The sequence below is a fragment of the Phaethon aethereus genome, assembly GCF_964289735.1.
Source record: "Phaethon aethereus genome assembly, chromosome: 5".
NCBI lineage: Eukaryota > Metazoa > Chordata > Aves > Phaethontiformes > Phaethontidae > Phaethon > Phaethon aethereus.
This window is the reverse complement of record NC_138579.1, coordinates 43975181-43993829: the sequence shown is the minus strand read 5'-3', so window position 1 is coordinate 43993829 and position 18649 is coordinate 43975181. Positions and strand designations below refer to the sequence as shown.

Genomic DNA, 18649 nt, shown 5'->3' with positions numbered 1-18649 from the left:
CTGGCTCCGTCTTCTTTACACCCTCCCTTCAGGTATTTGTATATATTGGTAAGTTCCCCCCAATCCTTCTCCAGGCTGAACAGTCCCAGCTCTCTCAGCCTTTCCTCACAGGCGAGATGTTCCAGTCCCTTATTTGTCTTTGTGGCCCTTTGCTGGGCTCTTTCTAGCACATCCATGTCTCTCTCATACTGTGGAGCCCACAACTGGACACAGTACTCCAGGTGTGGCCTCATCAGTGCTGAGTACAGGGAAGGATCACTTCCCTCCATCTACTGATAACAGGATGGAGAAGCAGGAATAAGGTCAGGGTCAGTGATTCATCAAATAAAAGAGATCAAGATCTGAGTCGTCCAGCAAAGGAGATGCTGCTGTTTCATAACTGATCATGTTACAGAAGATTTAATCACCATCAGATTTCATTGCCATCACCTTCCTTGGGTAATTTAATGGAAAAGGACAGAAAAGCAAGGCCATGATAACAATTAATAGTGCATGGAATTAAACGATCAGCAACAGAACTCTGAAATGGTGGATAAAGCAGCAACAGATACAGCGAGGTGTTGCTGTACTTGGGTAACTGAATCGAGTTCTCTCACTGTGCGCAGAATGCCCCTTAACAGCAAACATTCCAGATCACAAAGAATCTACCTGAAAGTAGCTCAGTGCTCGAACACGTGGCAACACAGATCGGCAGTGCTGGATCCTTGCAAAGAGGGAAGCGTTCCATGCCGTTCAAAACAGACTCACTCCTCCCCAGAGCTCGCTGCCCTGCGCTGGTGACGGTAACTCTGCCATACGCGCAGTCTTCCCGGTGACGCGTTAAGCACACTGGCCTGAGCAGCACCCCAAATGCTAGTTACTGCTGCTCCACCCCACTCGCCTTTTAACTGGGGGAGAGGGGGGTGGGTGAAGGGGGGACATGTTAGAAAGATGGAAGAGGAAGGAAAGATGGAGAATAAAAAACAAAAATGTGAATTGGGCAAATGGATCACTAAGTCAAGTCACACAATATCATTACGGGATAAACAGCCTTCCTGAGGCAGAAAGTGTGGAAAGCGACCCTTGCAATATCGCAAAGCAGCTTACGGGGAAGGACTTGGCAGGCTTAAACACTTCCCCTTGCTCACCGGGACGTGTGCAAAGAGACGTCCGAAACCCGGGCTCCCCGCCGCCGGCACCCGCCGCCGCGGGGCCGCCTCGCCAGGCGCGGGCCGGCGGGCAGCGGCTGCACTGCCGGGCCCGCAGCGCCCCCAGGCGGCCGCGGCGCCGCCGCTGCCGAGCCCGCAGCGCCCCGCCCCCCCCCACCGCGGCCCGCGCGGCGCTCCCGCCCGCCCGCGGGCGTTCCGCGGGCACTGCGCCCTCCTCACACACGGCTGCGGCCGGCGCCTCACCCACCAGATTCGCCTTTCTCCGCTTCAGGACGGCGCACAGCGTATCAACGCCACCGAGGAGAACACACCTTCATCACCGTTCCTTACGACTGTGTCGGTACCTACTCTCACTTACAGCACCTTGTGCCAGCTGTTGTTTTTTACCCGCTTACTCCCCTGACTTATTTTAAGAGCAAAAAAGTTAACTTTGACAGAAGGTGAAAAAAATCATGTCAGGCTACACACAAATACTAACCTCCGACGGTTACCTTTCAGGGATGCTCTGGTTGATCTCCATTTTAAACCGCAAAACTTCCTCTTCACACAGCACCAGAAAGCAACGTTTGCTGTACTGCCCTGCTTGTTACCCACACACACGTCTATTGAAGATGCTTACATACATGATGGACTCTTTAAATTGTCCAATTTGTAGAAGGCCATACTGCCACACTTTCAGAAACGTGACAGTCCCTGAAGGGGTAACCTTTTATTTTACCGCAATATTTACATAGTCCAGTGCTTCCAGTTCCCTCCTTTCAGGGGGGGATAAATATGCAGTGCAAGCTAGAAAACCAAGTCACTATGATGCAGTCTGGTGAAATAATGGATTGTGCTAGAAGGGCATGGAGTCTGGAGAGCTCTCCATCCCCTACGCCCTCATCACCAGAAGGCAAGCAGACAGAGTCTCCAGTCCACAGATCCCAGGAAACAAGAGCGCAGCAGTCAGGACAACATAATTTATCTATTTATTGCAAAGCATTTGCTTTAACTAGGAAAGTGCTATCAGAAACCAGAAGTCAGTAGAAGAGCAACAACAAGAATGTAGTGCTTAATGGTATTTAATATTAAAAGAACTTCAGAGATCTGTTTCTTCCATAACGTATTTGTAACCACTCCTGCAACTACATGGCCTTTATAGTCATGAAGGTTGGTCTGCGCTGGTAGACAGCAGCTTCTAAGCAAGGCTCCCGTTACTCACCTCCACTAATACACAGAGACAACTATAATTTCAGCACAATCCTGATGGCTCTCTTTCAGGAGCAATTTTCCCACCTCGTCTCCCAAGCAGTCTCTAGTTTCAGTTGTGCTCTCAATATCCCTCCTATTTTGCTACTCTTAACAACATTGTAAATTTAAGTAGTATATACTGAGCTCAGACTTTAAAAGAACTCAAATTATCTACTGTACTGCTGCTTAACCAAATCAGCTCAACTGTTACAGTTCTTTCTCCTCACTCTAGCAAAGCGGGCATATCCAGAGCACGTAACTTCTCCCAGACCACCCAACAAGTCACAGAAGTGGAATATTAATACTGTCATTTTTCATCATCATTCGAACCAGCACGGTTGCAGGCAGAAGCAAACAATTTCAACTACAAAAACGTGGTTTGCAAAAATACTTAGCCACATTAAAGGAAACTCCTCTGATTACACAATTCAAAGCCATAAGCCAAAACCTAAGACTATTCCTGATAAACTGATGAGACAAGATGATCTCCTGTGTTTTACATTTCACAAATGTGGTTTCCAGGCTCATGTAATCATCAGCTCAGGCTAGTGACCAGAATTCTTCTCAACAATGCATTGTCATTACATGATGACTTGGCATTACTTACAAAGAAGGGGGGGAGAAAAAAAAAATTAAAAATAAAAAAAAAAAATCAATATTATATCCCCTGTGTATATATTTAGTAATCACAACATCTTCCACATTTACTTCCTTCTGGCTTTATAGGAGTTGCAAAGAGAAACCTGCTTTTCACTTACCTCTATATGCTGTAATTGCCAACACAGAGTATATGAAATGGCAAAACAAGAAAATACAACCTGTAACAGAATGCTCAACAGAAAGGACTAGAGCTGCAAAATCCTAAAATCTGCTTCACATTCCTAAAACTTGGTTCATATTCCCTTTAAAAATGGCTGTCAGTATAAATGCTGTATCAGTTTCTTATTCTCTTAAAGGAAAAGTTTAAAACACATTTATGTTTCTCAGAGACATGTCATGGTATTTTAACAGTAAGTTGCTAATAAGAATCTCAGCACTCTCTGGGTTGTTTAAGCAGTCCACAATGATTATGAGTGGTTGTGTTTTAAAAGTCACTGAAATGAAGACAAAGCTCAAAGCATATCATCACTTGCTGCAATGTTAGCAGCTTCTATTCAAAAGAAAGCAACACCTATTTTGTTGCATACATACAATGTCTGCAACATTTACACAGTGGGAAAAATCCGTTCCCTGTATAAATCCACACATGTCATTGCAAACAAGGTTTTTAATTAAAATTGGCATTTTTGAGCCTCCTACTGACTGACAGCGTCTCACTGCCTCCTCCTCAGATGGCTAAACTGGCTTCCAAGAGAGATGGTGGAAAGAAACAAAAATCACTGGAATACGTAACTTTGACAAATCTCTGCTGGGGACAATTTCAATAGCAGGATGCTGCAGAGAGAGGTAAGGAAAGAATAGATGACTACTTAGGACATCTTCCCTAATGAAGGCTCAAAACATGACAAACAAGAGAGCAGAGGAGGCATTTTACTCCTAAGCCTACAGACAGGATGATCAAGCAAGACAATTTTAATCAGAAGGCATATTGTTAAAGGGAACGCAGAACAATGTCCGCACCTCAGTAGGTGCAGCTTCCTTTGAATGCAAAAGGCTAGACCTCTGGCTGGGAGGTTAGCTCAGCTGTCAGCACTGACAAAACTTTATCCCTCTTAGAAAACAGGCAGAGGTAGGCTCTCAAGTCAGACAGACAGATAAATAAATAAGACCTCCTTGACCAGAACATTTTCCCCAATTTAATGCAAAGAGTTTATATTGACTGCTAGTACCGTACCTTCAGGAGGCTCTTCCCGCAGATGAGGAGGCAGTTCTTCACTTCTTGTCTCAGTTTCATCTTCCACCATCCGTGTTTCTAAGCTAGGTCCCTGCAGAACAGAACAGCAAGGGGAGGTAAATTGCAGAAACCTCAGAAAGGAGCCACAGAAATAATTAAGGATTAGATAATATGTCAGACAGTAAGGGCACAAGGAGCTCACTTTAGCTGATGAAAAAGAAAGCTACTGGGAGATCTGTTTGCAGTCAAATTACTTACAGGAAGTGGGGAAGAAAAAAAGGGGAGAAAAGGACACTCCAAGCTATCAAGAAAAGTTACAAGGGTCCGAGTAGACTGAAAACCAGGAACTGAACAGTGAAGCACAATTTCTAAATTACTATTTCTAAAACACAGCATGCAATAATAAATTCAAATCCCCATTTATCAAGGGTGGCAGCAGATTCGCCATCACTTAGAATTTTCAGAGAAAAAAAAAATCCAGTCTTTGATTTGTCTTACCAAGACTAGATTCTGAAATGTCTGTGGCCTGTTCAATACAGAGGAGATCAATATGGGTTATACAAACGGTTCCACACCTCATTTTTCAGAAGTAAACAAAGCAAACTTGTTTACAATCTTCTACCCCATCCAGGTCCACTGACCATGTTGTTTTCTCCTACGTGTCCCTAACCATGCATTTGTGCCTGCATGTGTAACACGCTAAACTAACCACTCCTGAAAAAGTGCCCTCCAAAGTTTTGCATTTCCACTTTCCAGCCTTCAGGATCTTCAAAAGAGCCTGCAACGCTGCTGATGGGAGGATGTGAGCAGAGTTATCAGATTTGTAGACTTAAGAGAGCATTCACTTGTATTTAAGGCTGCTGAACTCACTTCGCACACACAATATTTTCATGACTTGTGGAGCTATAAAAGTGTAATTGCTTTTTAAGTTTCAAACGACCAAATAAAGAAAAAAAGAAAAACCACTGTCTGCTCTTCCTCTCCCCTACCTGCCCCCCTTTTTTTTTTTTAAAGTAATGATAGAATAAGCACTAGGCATGCTACAGAGCTCCTTCAAAAATACTAACCAATTTTCTTGTTTTGGAATGCTAATACAGTCAAGAGTGAAATCAGAAACTTAGCTGTCATTAGAAAACGTGGCTTTTGTGCACTTTGAAAGGATGAATGGGTTTGTAGTCTCGACTATCTGAAAATGTGTATTAACATATGCAGCTGGAAGGTTACAGAAGCCAGCTTAAACTGGTACATCAAAAGCTTGCAAGATTTTATCATCTCAGGAAGAAAAAGGGCTCGTAGCATTAAAGCTGCAGTATTTATTTTCATACTTCCCAAATCCTTTGACTGCAAGGTTACCCCCAACAGCACTGCATACTTTCTCTGTTTCCTCAGTTTGCACATTACAATGGCTAACACTTTTCAAATTTCTTCCTTTGCACAAGTATCTTACGTGTTCATCTGTTCCCCATTTTTTGAACAAAATGGACATGAAAACAAGAAGTACCATCACATTGTTTTCAAGAGTCTGACAGCAGGGAAAAACAGGCCAGCCAGGTGAAGTGTACAGGTCTGTTGTGTTAGTGCCACCATTGTAACCTTGGTTTCTGCCATCCATGACTACGCAAGCTTTACCTAAGCTATTTACTTATTTCTCCTCATTTAAAAACACCTGGTATCAATACTGCCCAGCTTTGGTCGATGAACAGTTCAAACATTAAGTCATGCCTTGTTGTAGCTATCATGGAAAGGAGAACAAAAATATTTTAACCCCAGGGTACAGATGAGGAAGTAGTAAGTTGCCTGACTTAGTACAATTAAACAGGCGTCAGTTACCAACACTGTGGTCTAACCATCTCCTCACTTGACCTAAATAATGTGATCTAGATTTTAAGAATGTGTGAACAATTCTGGATAGGAGCAACAAATTGAATATAGAATATGTATTTGAATAAGATTCTACATCAACCACAGGCAATATATTTATATACATTTCTTTCCTACCCATTAATGCTACATAGAGAGAAAGGAGAAGGCGAGGCTACAGTAGTATACCAAGTCAGAACGTTTATTTCCATATAAAAGATGTAGCCATGTAGGACATGAGGTACCAATATTTGCCTTGCAAACATTCTCAACCACAACTATAAGAACTCCTAAACTAGAAGCGGTCTCAAATCCTTTGCCTGTACTGTCCACTTTGCAACACCAAAATTATTGTAACAAAAAAAGTACCAGAACCATCTGCACAAGGCAAAGCTTAAGTCCTTACTAACTATACAATGCCCAAGGCGACAATCCCACTTCCAGGGACTAAGGAAAAGCCAGTAAGAAAAACATTCTCTTTCCTTCTTCAAAATAGTCAGTAATCTTACTTTGCTACTGTGAAACAAACCTGCTCAGTGGCTTCTCCTAACAACAACCCATGATAGTGATGCTCCCTACAGTTGTTATCTACATAAATACAAAGATGATGCAAAATGCTATCAAAAGTGAATGGTGGCATTATGGTTTTTTTCCCCCTTGTGCATGAAGTACTTACTGCTCAGTGTTCACCAGCAGTACAGTGCTCTAGGGTGGTTGTTATCATTGACAATGCTTACCCTGAAATAAAGGTTTATCTTAGTTGAAGGTCAACCTTAGTCCTAAGCTAGTATTAACAAATCCGGCTGTGAGGAAAACAGAGCCCACTACAGACTAAGAAGTCCATGGCTGAGAAGCTGTTTGCCATCACCTACTTCCCTCCAATTCAAAACTTTAACTGGAATCCCACAGGGAAAAAAAAAAAAAAAAAAAGAAAAAAAACCTCACAGTCCAAGACTACTACTTTATAGAACATCCTTAACATCTAACAGAAATGGCCAGAATTTTTTAAGGGGTTTTTTTTCCGCTACTCAAAACCAACTAATCACATCACAGCATATTTTGAACTGTATTTGGTATGCATTTCCTCTATTTTTTGAGAATCTTTCCAAATAAAACACTAGAAAAACTGATTTACAAATTTTTTCATTTCAAAATTCAATGCTAAAAATTGAAAACACAGTCTAGGCTGAAATATGGCATGCCAAATAACCACAAACTTAACTTTTCCAAGAACTGTTTTCCAAGAAACCTTGAAATCTTGATATTTCCTAGTTTTTAAAATAAAGTTAGAAATGTTTTCTACAGAATAACCCAAGTTCTTATTTGTTGATATTGCCCAGAAGGCCCACCATATCCTGGGCTGCATCAAAAGAAGCATGGCCAGCAGGTTGAGGGAGGTGATTCTACTCCGCTCTGGTGAGACCCCACCTGGAGTCCTGCATCCAGCTCCGGAGCCCTCAGCCCAAGAAAGATACGGACCTGTCGGAGAGGGTCCAGAGGAGGGCCACAAAAATGATCAGGGGGATGGAGCACCTCTCCTGGGAGGACAGGCTGAGAGAGTTGGGGCTGTTCAGCCTGGAGAAGAGAAGGCTCCAGGGAGACCTTATTGCAGCCTTCCAGCACTTAAAGGGGGCTTATAAGAAAGATGAGGACAGACTTTTAAGCAGGACCTGTAGTGACAGGACAAGGGGCAATGGTTTTAAACTAAAAGAGGGTAGATTTAGGCTAGATCTAAGGAAGAAATTTTTCCCAGTGAGGGTGGTGAACCACTGGCACAGGTTGCCCAAAGAGGTGGTAGGTGCCCCAACCCTGGAAACATTCCAGGTCAGGTTGGACGGGGCTCTGAGCAACCTCATCTAATTGAAGATGTCCCTTCTCATTGCAGGGGGGTTGGACTAGACAGTCCTTTCCTTAAAGGTCCTTTCCAACCCAAAGATTCTATGAGATATATATATATATATATATATCACTAAGATACATATAATCACTTACAATATAGGGAGCTTCTAGAAGTAGTCTCATAAACACCTGTGTTTATTGGACTTCAGAGTATCAGTTTCATCACTGAGACCAGTGAGTAAGTGCACAGAGTTGGTATTGAATTTCACTAAGTAATTAAAATGTAAAACAGTTAACAGTAGATGAGATCCTAGGTTCTCATACCCATATCTAGAATTAATACTTAAGGCTCAAACACTGACAGGTGTTATTAATAAGATTACAAAGCCTCTTTACAATGGCTTTGTATCTTAGATTAGCACATCCATTGCTTTGTTAGTTACATCTGCTGTATTCTTAAGTATCCTTGACAGACAAATAGGGGAATGGGACGCACACAACTGTATAAAGTCAATGGCTTGCAGATAAGCAGCCATGCAGTGTCCAACAATTCTGTAACAATCCTCTTGAGCTGCAGCCATGGCAGAAGTAATGTACACAGATGTTGCTTTTGCTTTGATACTCCCTCTAGGAGCATGTAGGATGCAGGAAGATGTATCAACAGTTCAGAAACTTCAGTAGATTATTAACTGTACAATATTCTTTCCATTGTTTAGAGTTTATATAGTCTTTTTAATTGAGAATGTGGTTTCATTCCTCACTAGAGCCACTGGAGAAGCACAGATTTAAACAGGTATTATTAAAGGAATAGTTAGGTTATGGCATGGAGCCTAGGAATACATAACAAAGAAAAACCTCTCGGCTCTCCAGAGATGGTCCCTGCTCTCACAAGCAAGCACATTGTACAATTTCTTTCAGGAATGTATGAGTTTCTGACCATGAGCACTATTAAGATTTAGTGGAAATTTGTATACATCATGTTTTAAAACAAGATCTAAGCTGACCAGAAACAAGCCCACTTAAGCAGAGGCAATACCCACCCTTCCAAACTGAAGTTATGGATGTGCCAATTCCAAGGTAGCTCACTCTGTCCCTCCCAACAGTTTCAATGAACTACAAGGAAGCTGAAAAGCTTTGTATAAACACAGCAAATTCTAAAGATCAAGAGAAAAAAAACCTACAGGGATTCTCACAGAAACTGCCCTAGGGAGACAGGTTAATATGTTCTGATCACACTGTATGACCTTACAGTGCAGTTTAACTCACATGTTCTGGGCTGCTGCGACCTGGTAAATTAGCGTTCGTTTGCTGTCTTATACTGTGTTTCACAGAAGGCTATGTATTTATGGATGGAGAGGACTTCCAGTACTGAACTGAACAAGTGTGACAAATGACCTACAAGTGTTTCAGACTACACCACATGCTTTTCCATGGGACACAACACTTTTGAGAATAATTCTGACCATAACCTCAGTGATGTGCTCGTTTTTTCAGTATACTTAAAGACTGTACATTTTACAAGTGCTGTGATAAATCTACGTGTGACAGAAAGAAGGTTCCTATCAAGTGAGGGACAGTACTTTCTGCAAGGTACTGAGTTATGCTTATGACACTGAAACTAAGCTGCATTTATCACCACATTTGTATTAACAAATTTTTTCAGCATGGTCAATCATAAAAACAGCTTATACTTTCTCAGTGTCAGCAAAGTATTAAGTACTCAAAAAACCCACCATAGGTCAAGAGCAGTCCCAACACCAGGCAACCATTATCAGCCCATTTTGCACGTTAACTCAACAGCTACATGAGACTGTCACTGCAAATGCCCAAACAGGTAAGTCAACACTGGAAACGGCTAAGCTTTCTAAAAAGTCCCTACAGACCATCTTGAAACAATGAAAAAACCCTACCCTCCACCACCACCACGGCTGCTGCTTTTAGGCTCTGCTTTTGTACTTAGCATTACAGTAATTACAATACATAAACTGAAGTAGAGTCTGTCAATTGACCGTTCACTGAGCCAGGAAAAGGCTAATGAATAGCAAAAAATAAAATGCCAATACAAAGGCCGAAAGGGGACAGGGGGGACAAAAGACAAAAAAAAGAATCCATCCTGTGAAAAATTATTACTGAAATTGAATTAGTTTGGGGCAAATAAGTTCAAGTTTCCTTCAGTTTACACTTACTAATAGAAAGACACTTTACTGCTCTTCCCAACCAAGGAGAAGCACATATCTTACAATTCTGTTCCTTCTTGCCATTCCTACTCAACCCCTGAAACACGGTATTCTTAAAAACAAACAAACAAAACCCCCAAAACAACAACAAAAAAAATCCAAGCCCCCCCCCGCCCCCAACAAGCCACAAACCACATAAGCAAAACCAAATGAAAACCCACAGCATGAATATTCTTCTCCATTATACTGAATTTTATTAAGTAATCATTTCCCCCTTGCAGAACAGATGCTGGAGGAATGAATGTAAAGCCCACGGTAGTGACTTCAGCAGCTGTTTGGTGTCTCAGTTCTGAGACTACCCTTTGAAAATTATTCTAAAATCTGCAGCTTTAGCTACTACTTTCCCTGGGCATTTTCAAGTGAAAACAGTGTTTATTTCCTGACCTAGATCTTTGTATTTTCTTTCTTGCTCCCAAATACTTTACTCCAGTTTTTCCTTTTTGACATTCATCTTCACATTTACCTCCATTCTGGCCTTGAGCCTAGAATCTCACTTCTTTCACTATTCAAAACTGCCTCATTCCTCATAAAGCCTGTCCTTAAGAGCCCACAAGGTCAGACCTACCTCATTCCATGCAAATCTTCAACTGCCAGCCTAAATCATGTCCTCTGTCCTGCCTAACACTGACTTTCAGACCTGGTATTCTATGTAGGCACAATTCCAATAAAGCAATTTAGCAGAGGAAAATTAGTGGCAGTACAAGGTTCACCCCTCCACATCTGTGATTTCTCTCGTAAGCTTTCCCAGCACAGGTCCAACACCTTTTTTATAAAGCATCAAATACGTATCAACTGATAACTACAAAGGACAGATACACCCCTAAAGAATTACAAGACTGGGTGGGTATGTGGGAAGAGACAAGTGAAGTCATCCCCAAGTATAGGACAGTTTAAGTGCTTTAGGAAACTACAATGGTATTTTTAAAGTATCTTAGTGAAAGCATTGACTATTTTTGCATTATGTTTAAAGAACGCGTATTGCATGCCCTAAGACTAAAAACTACACAGTTTCCTGCACATTTGCATAATTTGCCTCTTCCTAAAACCACAAAAACCCCAGCTCCTCTCACCCCAGGTTCCTCCAACTGGGTGAGAGATGATACATATGACAACTGGGCTGAATGCGTGCAGATGCCAAAGGGCTTGTCAGATCCAGTACTAATGAAGTTGACCTTCATCAGGCTTCCCTACAATGATATCATTAATTACAGTGTTAATTTGGGATCTCTCCTCCATCCAATCACTGTTAGGAAGTTCCTCAGAACTTATCTTTGGTATTTCAGGTTTAATCAAATTAAATTATTCCATCTTCCATATTTGAAAGTGGCTTGTGGTGCAGAATGTCCTTTCTGCTTCTACACAATCACATAAAGCCCCAAATCCTACAGAAAACAAAAGGTTGGTTTGTTTAAAAAAAAAAAAAAAATTAAACAAGCAGATACTGAGTAGGTCAACATGACGGCTCCCTTTTCTAGGGAGCTGAGGGTCTACAGGTACTTTAACTGTCAGCTGAAGCACCCAACCATCTCCTTATACGCTACTGCACTCTGAGCAGTTAGTGGCAGTGGAAACAGGTTTAAAACTATCACTGTACCTTTGTTAGGCAGGTATCTGTTGCAGCTGCAGCTTTTATTTCAGCACGGAATTTTCAGCATATTGGGGAATTAAGACTTTCATTTAAAATTTTCTAAACATAATAGGAACATTCCACTGAATCTGCCATCACTATTGATTGCACACTCACACCTTAGGGGTTTCCAAAGTCAGCCGGATTTTTCCTGCAGAGGGAAAAAAACTGATCTGCAACTATAAACATTTTTTTTCATGTTGCTGTAGGTTTAAGAAAGCCGCTTGATGGATGCTTTGCTTTTAATTTTGCAAAACAAGGTTAGCTCATAATGAGAGCTGCTGTGCCAGGTTCCAGCCCAAGGGGAATGTGAGTTGCAGTTATAAATCCCCTAGAACACTAAAGGAAAGTACAGAAATAGAAATGCTGAGGGTGACAGTAGTGTAAAATTATAGCACTTTGTTCAAAGTACACTGTAAGAAAGAACTAGAAGAGTTGCTTAGATTACTTCCTCTTCTCTGCATTTGAACAAACACGTTAGGGAGGCTATGATTTTAACACCACTTAATTTTGTCTTGACAACAGGACTGGTGGAGAGAGGCAATGACAGCAAGTTTTAATGTTGCAAATTCCAAATCAAGATTGAGATCTGTTGTTCTCAGCAGAAGAGTCAAATCCTATTTCTACAGCAATAAAACAACTTTTTACTGCCAGTAATCCTAATTAGGGTTTACTTGGCATAAATAACTTTTCAACAGCACTAATGACACCACAATCTATTCTCCATTCAGGAAACCAGTAAACAGTTCGCTTTCCACTTTTGACAGTCACACTTCATATGGGGCAGATAACACCATTTATACAGCAAAAAGTCAATACAGGCTGCTCAGTGGTAGTTCAGACAGTTCTAGATTTTGAACTAATTATTGGATTGAATTTTGTCTCGATTGACCATTTATTTTCCATCTGATTTTTAGCAACTAAATCATTGTTAGCACAGAAAGAAACTAATCGTGTTTTTCAAAAAACAAACCAAACAAACCACACTTCATTTGATCATGTACTGACCCAGCCCGAAGAGAACACTCCTCATGCCGAGCAGGTTAACCAGTGTAATTATCGGAAGGATACCAGGCAGCAGTGTGAAGGCCAGAAAGTTACCCTGAAAAAGGCTGCGTAATTTGGTGTCAGTCAAAGGAGGGTATGCCGTGTCCAGAGCACTGTTCACATGCAAAAACTGACTGTGCTGAATTGCATTTGTTTGGAAAAGAAGTTACGTGAAGGCAAAGTGTCATTTGTATACCATAACTCGAACATTAGCAATCGTTAAAGTTGGGGGCAGGATAATATTTCCTTAGAAGTGCACAACTACTGTTTTAGCTTTAATGAGTTGAAATTTAACTCATTTTTTTAAAGGCTCTTACAGCTAGAACATAGTAATTTCTACAATAAATTGAATTCAAAGTACATAAGCATGTAACCAACTTGAAAAATATGAGCACTCCTCCCCAAAAGAGAGTCACAAGAGGTATCACTGGAACAGTTTGACACAAAAGTCATCTTGCCAAAATCTTAATTTCATTTTTTTTAAATCAGACACACACGCAAAAATAATGCTGCAAATCCATTTGAAGTTAAGAATTTATTCCAAAAGCAATTTTAAACACTGGAAATTGAGGTTAAAAATAAAATATTTTATTCAATACAGAACTTATTTCTGTTTCCTTATTTCATTAGGAATTTCAAAATGCATTTTCTGCAAAACATCAAATATTTCTGAATTAGCTGGGAGATTATAATATGATGTATTTATCACACAATTTTTAAATTGATTTTGTTGATGGCTAGCTAGTTAAGTCTATTTACTTCCTTACAAATGAGTTCTGAACTCAGATCAGAGCTCTCTTAGCTCTATGCATTTATTGTTGTAGTGTTTTAAAGGCGTTAACATTTCAGGTAAAATATTTACTTACTCTACAGAACAAACACTACATCTTCTGGTATTATCAAGCTCTTCAATTTCACACCTAGCCCGCATGCCTTAAACTTGACAGCTAGAAGCCCTGCCAACGATAATGCCCCTTTTATTTCAGGCTTCATAGTGATCTCATTTTCTTCCAAACTAACTGCAAGACATGTTAGTAAGATCACGACTTGCTGCTACAAGTGATCTACAAGTACCTTTTGCCTATTTTCCTTTTTATAAGCTGTTCCTTTCCCAAGTACTTTCCACTTCAACTGTCAAGAGCCCTGCTAAACAGGGCCAGAGACATGTAAAAAAGTTATATATACGTGTAAGTTTGACAGGACAATCCATGACATCCTTCAGGAACAGAGATGTCTGTAAATACAAGCAAGAGAAATATTTACTCAGACCTTCCATTACTTTTGATGCTTCATCTTCAAAAAACCTTGCCTTTATCTGATCTCTAGGATTCATCTGCCAATATCAAGTACTACAGGCAGTCAGAAAAACAGAAGAACTATAGGCAGTAAGTCCACATTCGTTCTCTTAAATATAGCTATAAGTTTCTCATAGGAAAATGTCACATTTATGATGCCTGTCTTATCACAAAATACAGAACTTAAATGTGAGCACATGTCAAAGCACCATGAGCTCTCATTCTGCTTTGGAGAATCACTTTTTGGAGAATTCAATAAAAAGGGGAGCATCTGCTTAACTGAAATCACATCTTGAGTTTGCTTTCCCAAACAAGAACTTCCATACTACCTGACACTCTCAAAGCCTTTCATCCCTCTGACTTCAGATTTAAGTTAGAGCAGTGACAGGAGCAGTGTTGGATGCAGTCACTGCAGCAGCCAGGTAGCCATCAAGGACTACCCTAATGCCCCAATTCATTCACTGGTTAAAGACAAGACAGGAAGAGGTTCTGTTAGCAAGGATGCAAGCACATCCTCCAGTGCTTGCCCAAGACCCCAGAAATCCAGCGCTTCGCCACAACAGAATAATACTGGAAACATACTGTGTTGTAGGACAGTAATTGGTGGCTGACAATGTGATGGACGGGTGGGGATTTACTCACCTCCCCACAATTCTCCACTTCCCTAGTGAATGAAACTGCCTTCCCCACCTGACAGACCTGTTACCCAGGCTCCTAATGCAGCCTGAAAAGGTGTATTTCCTTGCCATCAAGATGATCTGCCCTTGAAGATAAGCAAATGGTATATTCATCACATATCATTTTAAATATTCCTACATATAGAATGGCCCACTTTCAAGCTGATTGCCTCTCATTCCTGTCCTGTAGTGCAGGAAAGAGAGGCTTCAACCAGTTTTATATTTTGCATAGCATGAAAGGGCCCAGAGATACCTTCTTTCAGCACTGCCACTTGCTCAAAAGAGATGGCAACAGAAGCAAGGTACACATGGAGAATATCTTCAATCCAATCCAGCTTCAACACCTCAAGCTTTAAAGTATGACTTTGCCACACTATTTTACTTCACTCCACTGTACCTTTTTAATAGGATACTTATTTGATTTACTTAAAAATAAAATACATCAAGCTTCAGTTTCCTCAGCAACCATCAGACATTAGTGATGGATCCTGAAAGGATCACTTCCACAGCAGAACTCCCCTGACTACCACTTACTTCTCTTCAGCTACTCTTCAGCTCTTCAGCTTCTCTTTCTTTCCACCCTAAGTAGGCAGACCATCTTTATACATACTAGTATTAACTTCTTTTACTTTGACAGGTCTGCCTTCTCAGCAACCTGCTGAACAGAATCCATGAGAAAGGCTCAAAACCAATACTGCGAAAAACACACAAACTCAAATGTATTTCCCAAGACATAACAGCAATTGGGGAGAAATAGGCAAGATGACTTTTCACAAATCTTGGTTCTGATGTATTTCCTGCAATGATCAGCAAATTAAATTTTGTTTTAAAGTCACACTGATCTATTTGGTAAGCAGGTCCACAAAAGGGATTCAGATCCAACTCCCACACTGCACAGACATCCCCCAACCTGCTTCTCCTTTCCTCCCCATTTTAAGGGGCAAAAAACTGTGCACAAACACTTTGATGCATTCCACTTGTTAATTAAAAATGTAATTATCCCCCCGTCCAGCTTAAGACTTTAAATCGTGCATCTGCAGTGATCTTACATAGAGGAAACTGAGGCAACTGCTACAGCAAAAGGTGGTACATATGGAAAGAAATACACACTGAAAGAAGTTACCCACTCAGAGATAAAACTGTGAAACCTTTTATACTGAAAAGCTCTACACAGTGCTGATACCTGAGAAATAATTGGTTAAAAAATATTAATAAAGAATCTCACCCCAAACACACCCATTTTCCTTACAGTCAGAACACGACTCCACTCACATCTTGCTGTATTTCAACTGAGACTACCTAAAATAGCCACAAGCTTACCCCACTCTAGTGGGGCTAAAGAGGAATTCAGCAAGAATAATCAGTGGTGTACTCTGCATGCAATAAAACAGCAGCTTTTCATTTTTGGCCTCAAGCTGGACGTACTGTTCAGCCAGCACTCTGAGGTTTTTGTTTTGCAATATAACTCAACAACTCACCCAGGGCCATAGCACTGTTTACCAGTAACTGCCGTATATATATTTTTTTGTTATCCCACACTATTTGAACTAACAAGCATTCAGAGAGAAATAAAAATTACTCTTTATTATCAGGTTTTGAAGAAAAGCAAAACAAATAAATAACACTGCATAGAAGGAAACTTTCTTTTTGTATATATTTATTTCACATACTTGGAATTTGCCCCTTTTCTTTCCTCTGTTAGCGCACAGACACATAGTAGAGAGCTCCTTGTGCACAGAACCTGAGTGACCGACACAGATGCACTGCCCAGAACTCAAAACCTGCACAAGCTGGAGAACTTCTAACACATACTTACTTGACTGACAGGCTAGGAGGAAGGCCTGAGCCCAGTTTCTCCATCAGGATAGGTACAGACCATAACTACATACAGTTTCTGCCTCAAAGAGCTTACAACCTAGCTCATCAATAATTGTGGGGGCTTTTTTACTGCTAGACAAATTCAGGAGACAGGGGATGCCTGGTGTGCCTCATGCTTCAGACTGATTAATGAGAGGGAACGGTTTCAAGATTACACCTGCAAATTAAACAGATACCACAGAACATAACGGGAAGAAAAACAATACCCCAGCACTGCTGACTCCTGACCGAGGCGGCTGAGGAGACAACCTCTCCGGCTCAGGGCGAGTGCATCACCGCCCTGACAGCCCAGCCAGCCTCGGCGCCCACCTCTCCCAGCCGGCTGGGGTTAGCCCGTTTCTAGCCTAATGGCTTGCCACCGTGAAGTAAGGAGAAAGGCGACCACCTCCTGCCCCGCGCTCTCGGATGGGCCTGCGAGAGGAGCAGCACAGGTGAGCGCCGGAGCTGCTCCCGTGGGCGAAACCCCACGGCTGCGGGGGGAATGAAGCCGCCCACGCAACCGTGTGCTGGAGGGATGAAGCCTGGGGGAAGCAGGACAATTTCCCCGCAGAGACACAAGCCTGGGGCCGGCAGCCTCCTCCGGACGCCCCCTGCCCCCTCCCCGTCACAGCGCCGCAGGAAGCGATCCCTGTTTCCACGGAGAGACGGGGGGAAATCCTTCCAAGAAGCGGCACCACATCCCCCACGAAGTTAGAAGCTTCTGGAAGTTGTACTTCGTTAAGAGAGAGAACGGCCACCACGTCCCGCCGCTGGTTACGTCCTCGGGCCCGGCCCCCGTTACACCAGCCCGGACCCTACCCCTCGCCGCTTCCCCCCGCCTCAGCCACCGGGAGCCGCCGCGGCCCAGCCGCCCCCCGCCGGCGGGAACCCCCCGCCTCGCGCCGGTGACAGCCGCGAGCATCACCTTCATGCCGCGTCTCCCGGAGCACCGCCCGGCGGGTATGGAGGGCGGGCGGGCGGCTGTCGCCGCCGGCTGTGTCCCCGTCTCCCCCGGCGCTGGGGCTCCGGCTCCTCCTGCCCGATGTAAACACACACCGGCGGGAGGGAGGAGGGTGGGCCGAGGGGGGGCAGCGCCATGGCAACCCCGGCCGGAAGAGGAAGCGCGGGGGGTCAGGGGCCGCCATGTTGGTGGGGGGCAGCCGGTCTCTTTCTTTCTCTCTCCTAGCGGAAAATCCTATCCCCGAGGTCACGTCTTGTCGGAGGAGGCGGCCGCGGAGCTTCCATGGGGCTCTCGGTAATGCTCCGAGAGATTCAGAGCCCAAAGGTTCCAGCGAAGTCAGGCCTCCGGGCGGCCTTCACCAACAAAGCCCACTAGCCACGCTGGAGCATAAATGCTTCCCGACATTTGATGTTAAAGTGCTTTACGAACTGTAACATGTTCACCACCTCAAATTTCCATTGTATACCTGATAGGAATGCAGGGGAGTAATTGACCCAGCCACGGTCAAACAAGGAAGTGGCGTTTGGCCAGGATGAGAGCCTGTTGTCCGGGCTCTGGCCTCACTCCGTGCCTAGCGTTGCCTAACCGCTTTTGGTGCAGTGCTGAGCTACCAGGAGAGAGCTGCGGTCGCTCGCGTTGTCCTCGGCCGATGTAGCCTGTCTCCAGCCTGCAGGATGGGGCTGCGCCCGCTGCTGCAGCTTCGCGTGAGGGTGTACTCTTCGGTGGTGAAGATAAAAAAAGAGAATCTGGAAATAGCCTTTGGCACATAAAGTTTTCTTTTCCACGCGTTGTTTTAAAACTATCATCGGGCACAGTCACACGCGTGGATAGAAGGGTTTGATCTAATGAGTGAAGCCAGACAACGCAAAACAAAAAGAAGGATGGTTTGAAGTAACGATTCCTGGCACTGGGAGATAAAACAACATTAAGCAAATGATGGTGATGAGAGCTCAATTTTCTCTGATTTAATATTATTCCACAGGTGAATATTGAGTTAATATGCTATGTAGAGAACATAACTACAACCTGACAAGTGG

General features: G+C 42.7%; 1 protein-coding gene across 1 annotated transcript in view; it reads right to left on the bottom strand.

Annotated features, from left to right (window-relative positions):
* LOC309405398 (uncharacterized protein) overlaps positions 1-17796 on the bottom strand; it is a gene marked incomplete at its 5' end in the record, with an annotated part of 204797 nt that extends 187001 nt beyond the window's left edge. Inside the window, 5 exon segments of the mRNA XM_082000168.1 lie at positions 4213-4303; positions 16611-16622; positions 16626-16670; positions 16672-16744; positions 17471-17796. Of these exon segments, the coding sequence (XP_081856294.1) occupies positions 4213-4303; positions 16611-16622; positions 16626-16670; positions 16672-16744; positions 17471-17796 (547 nt within the window).
* Between the last annotated feature and the right edge of the window lie 853 nt (positions 17797-18649).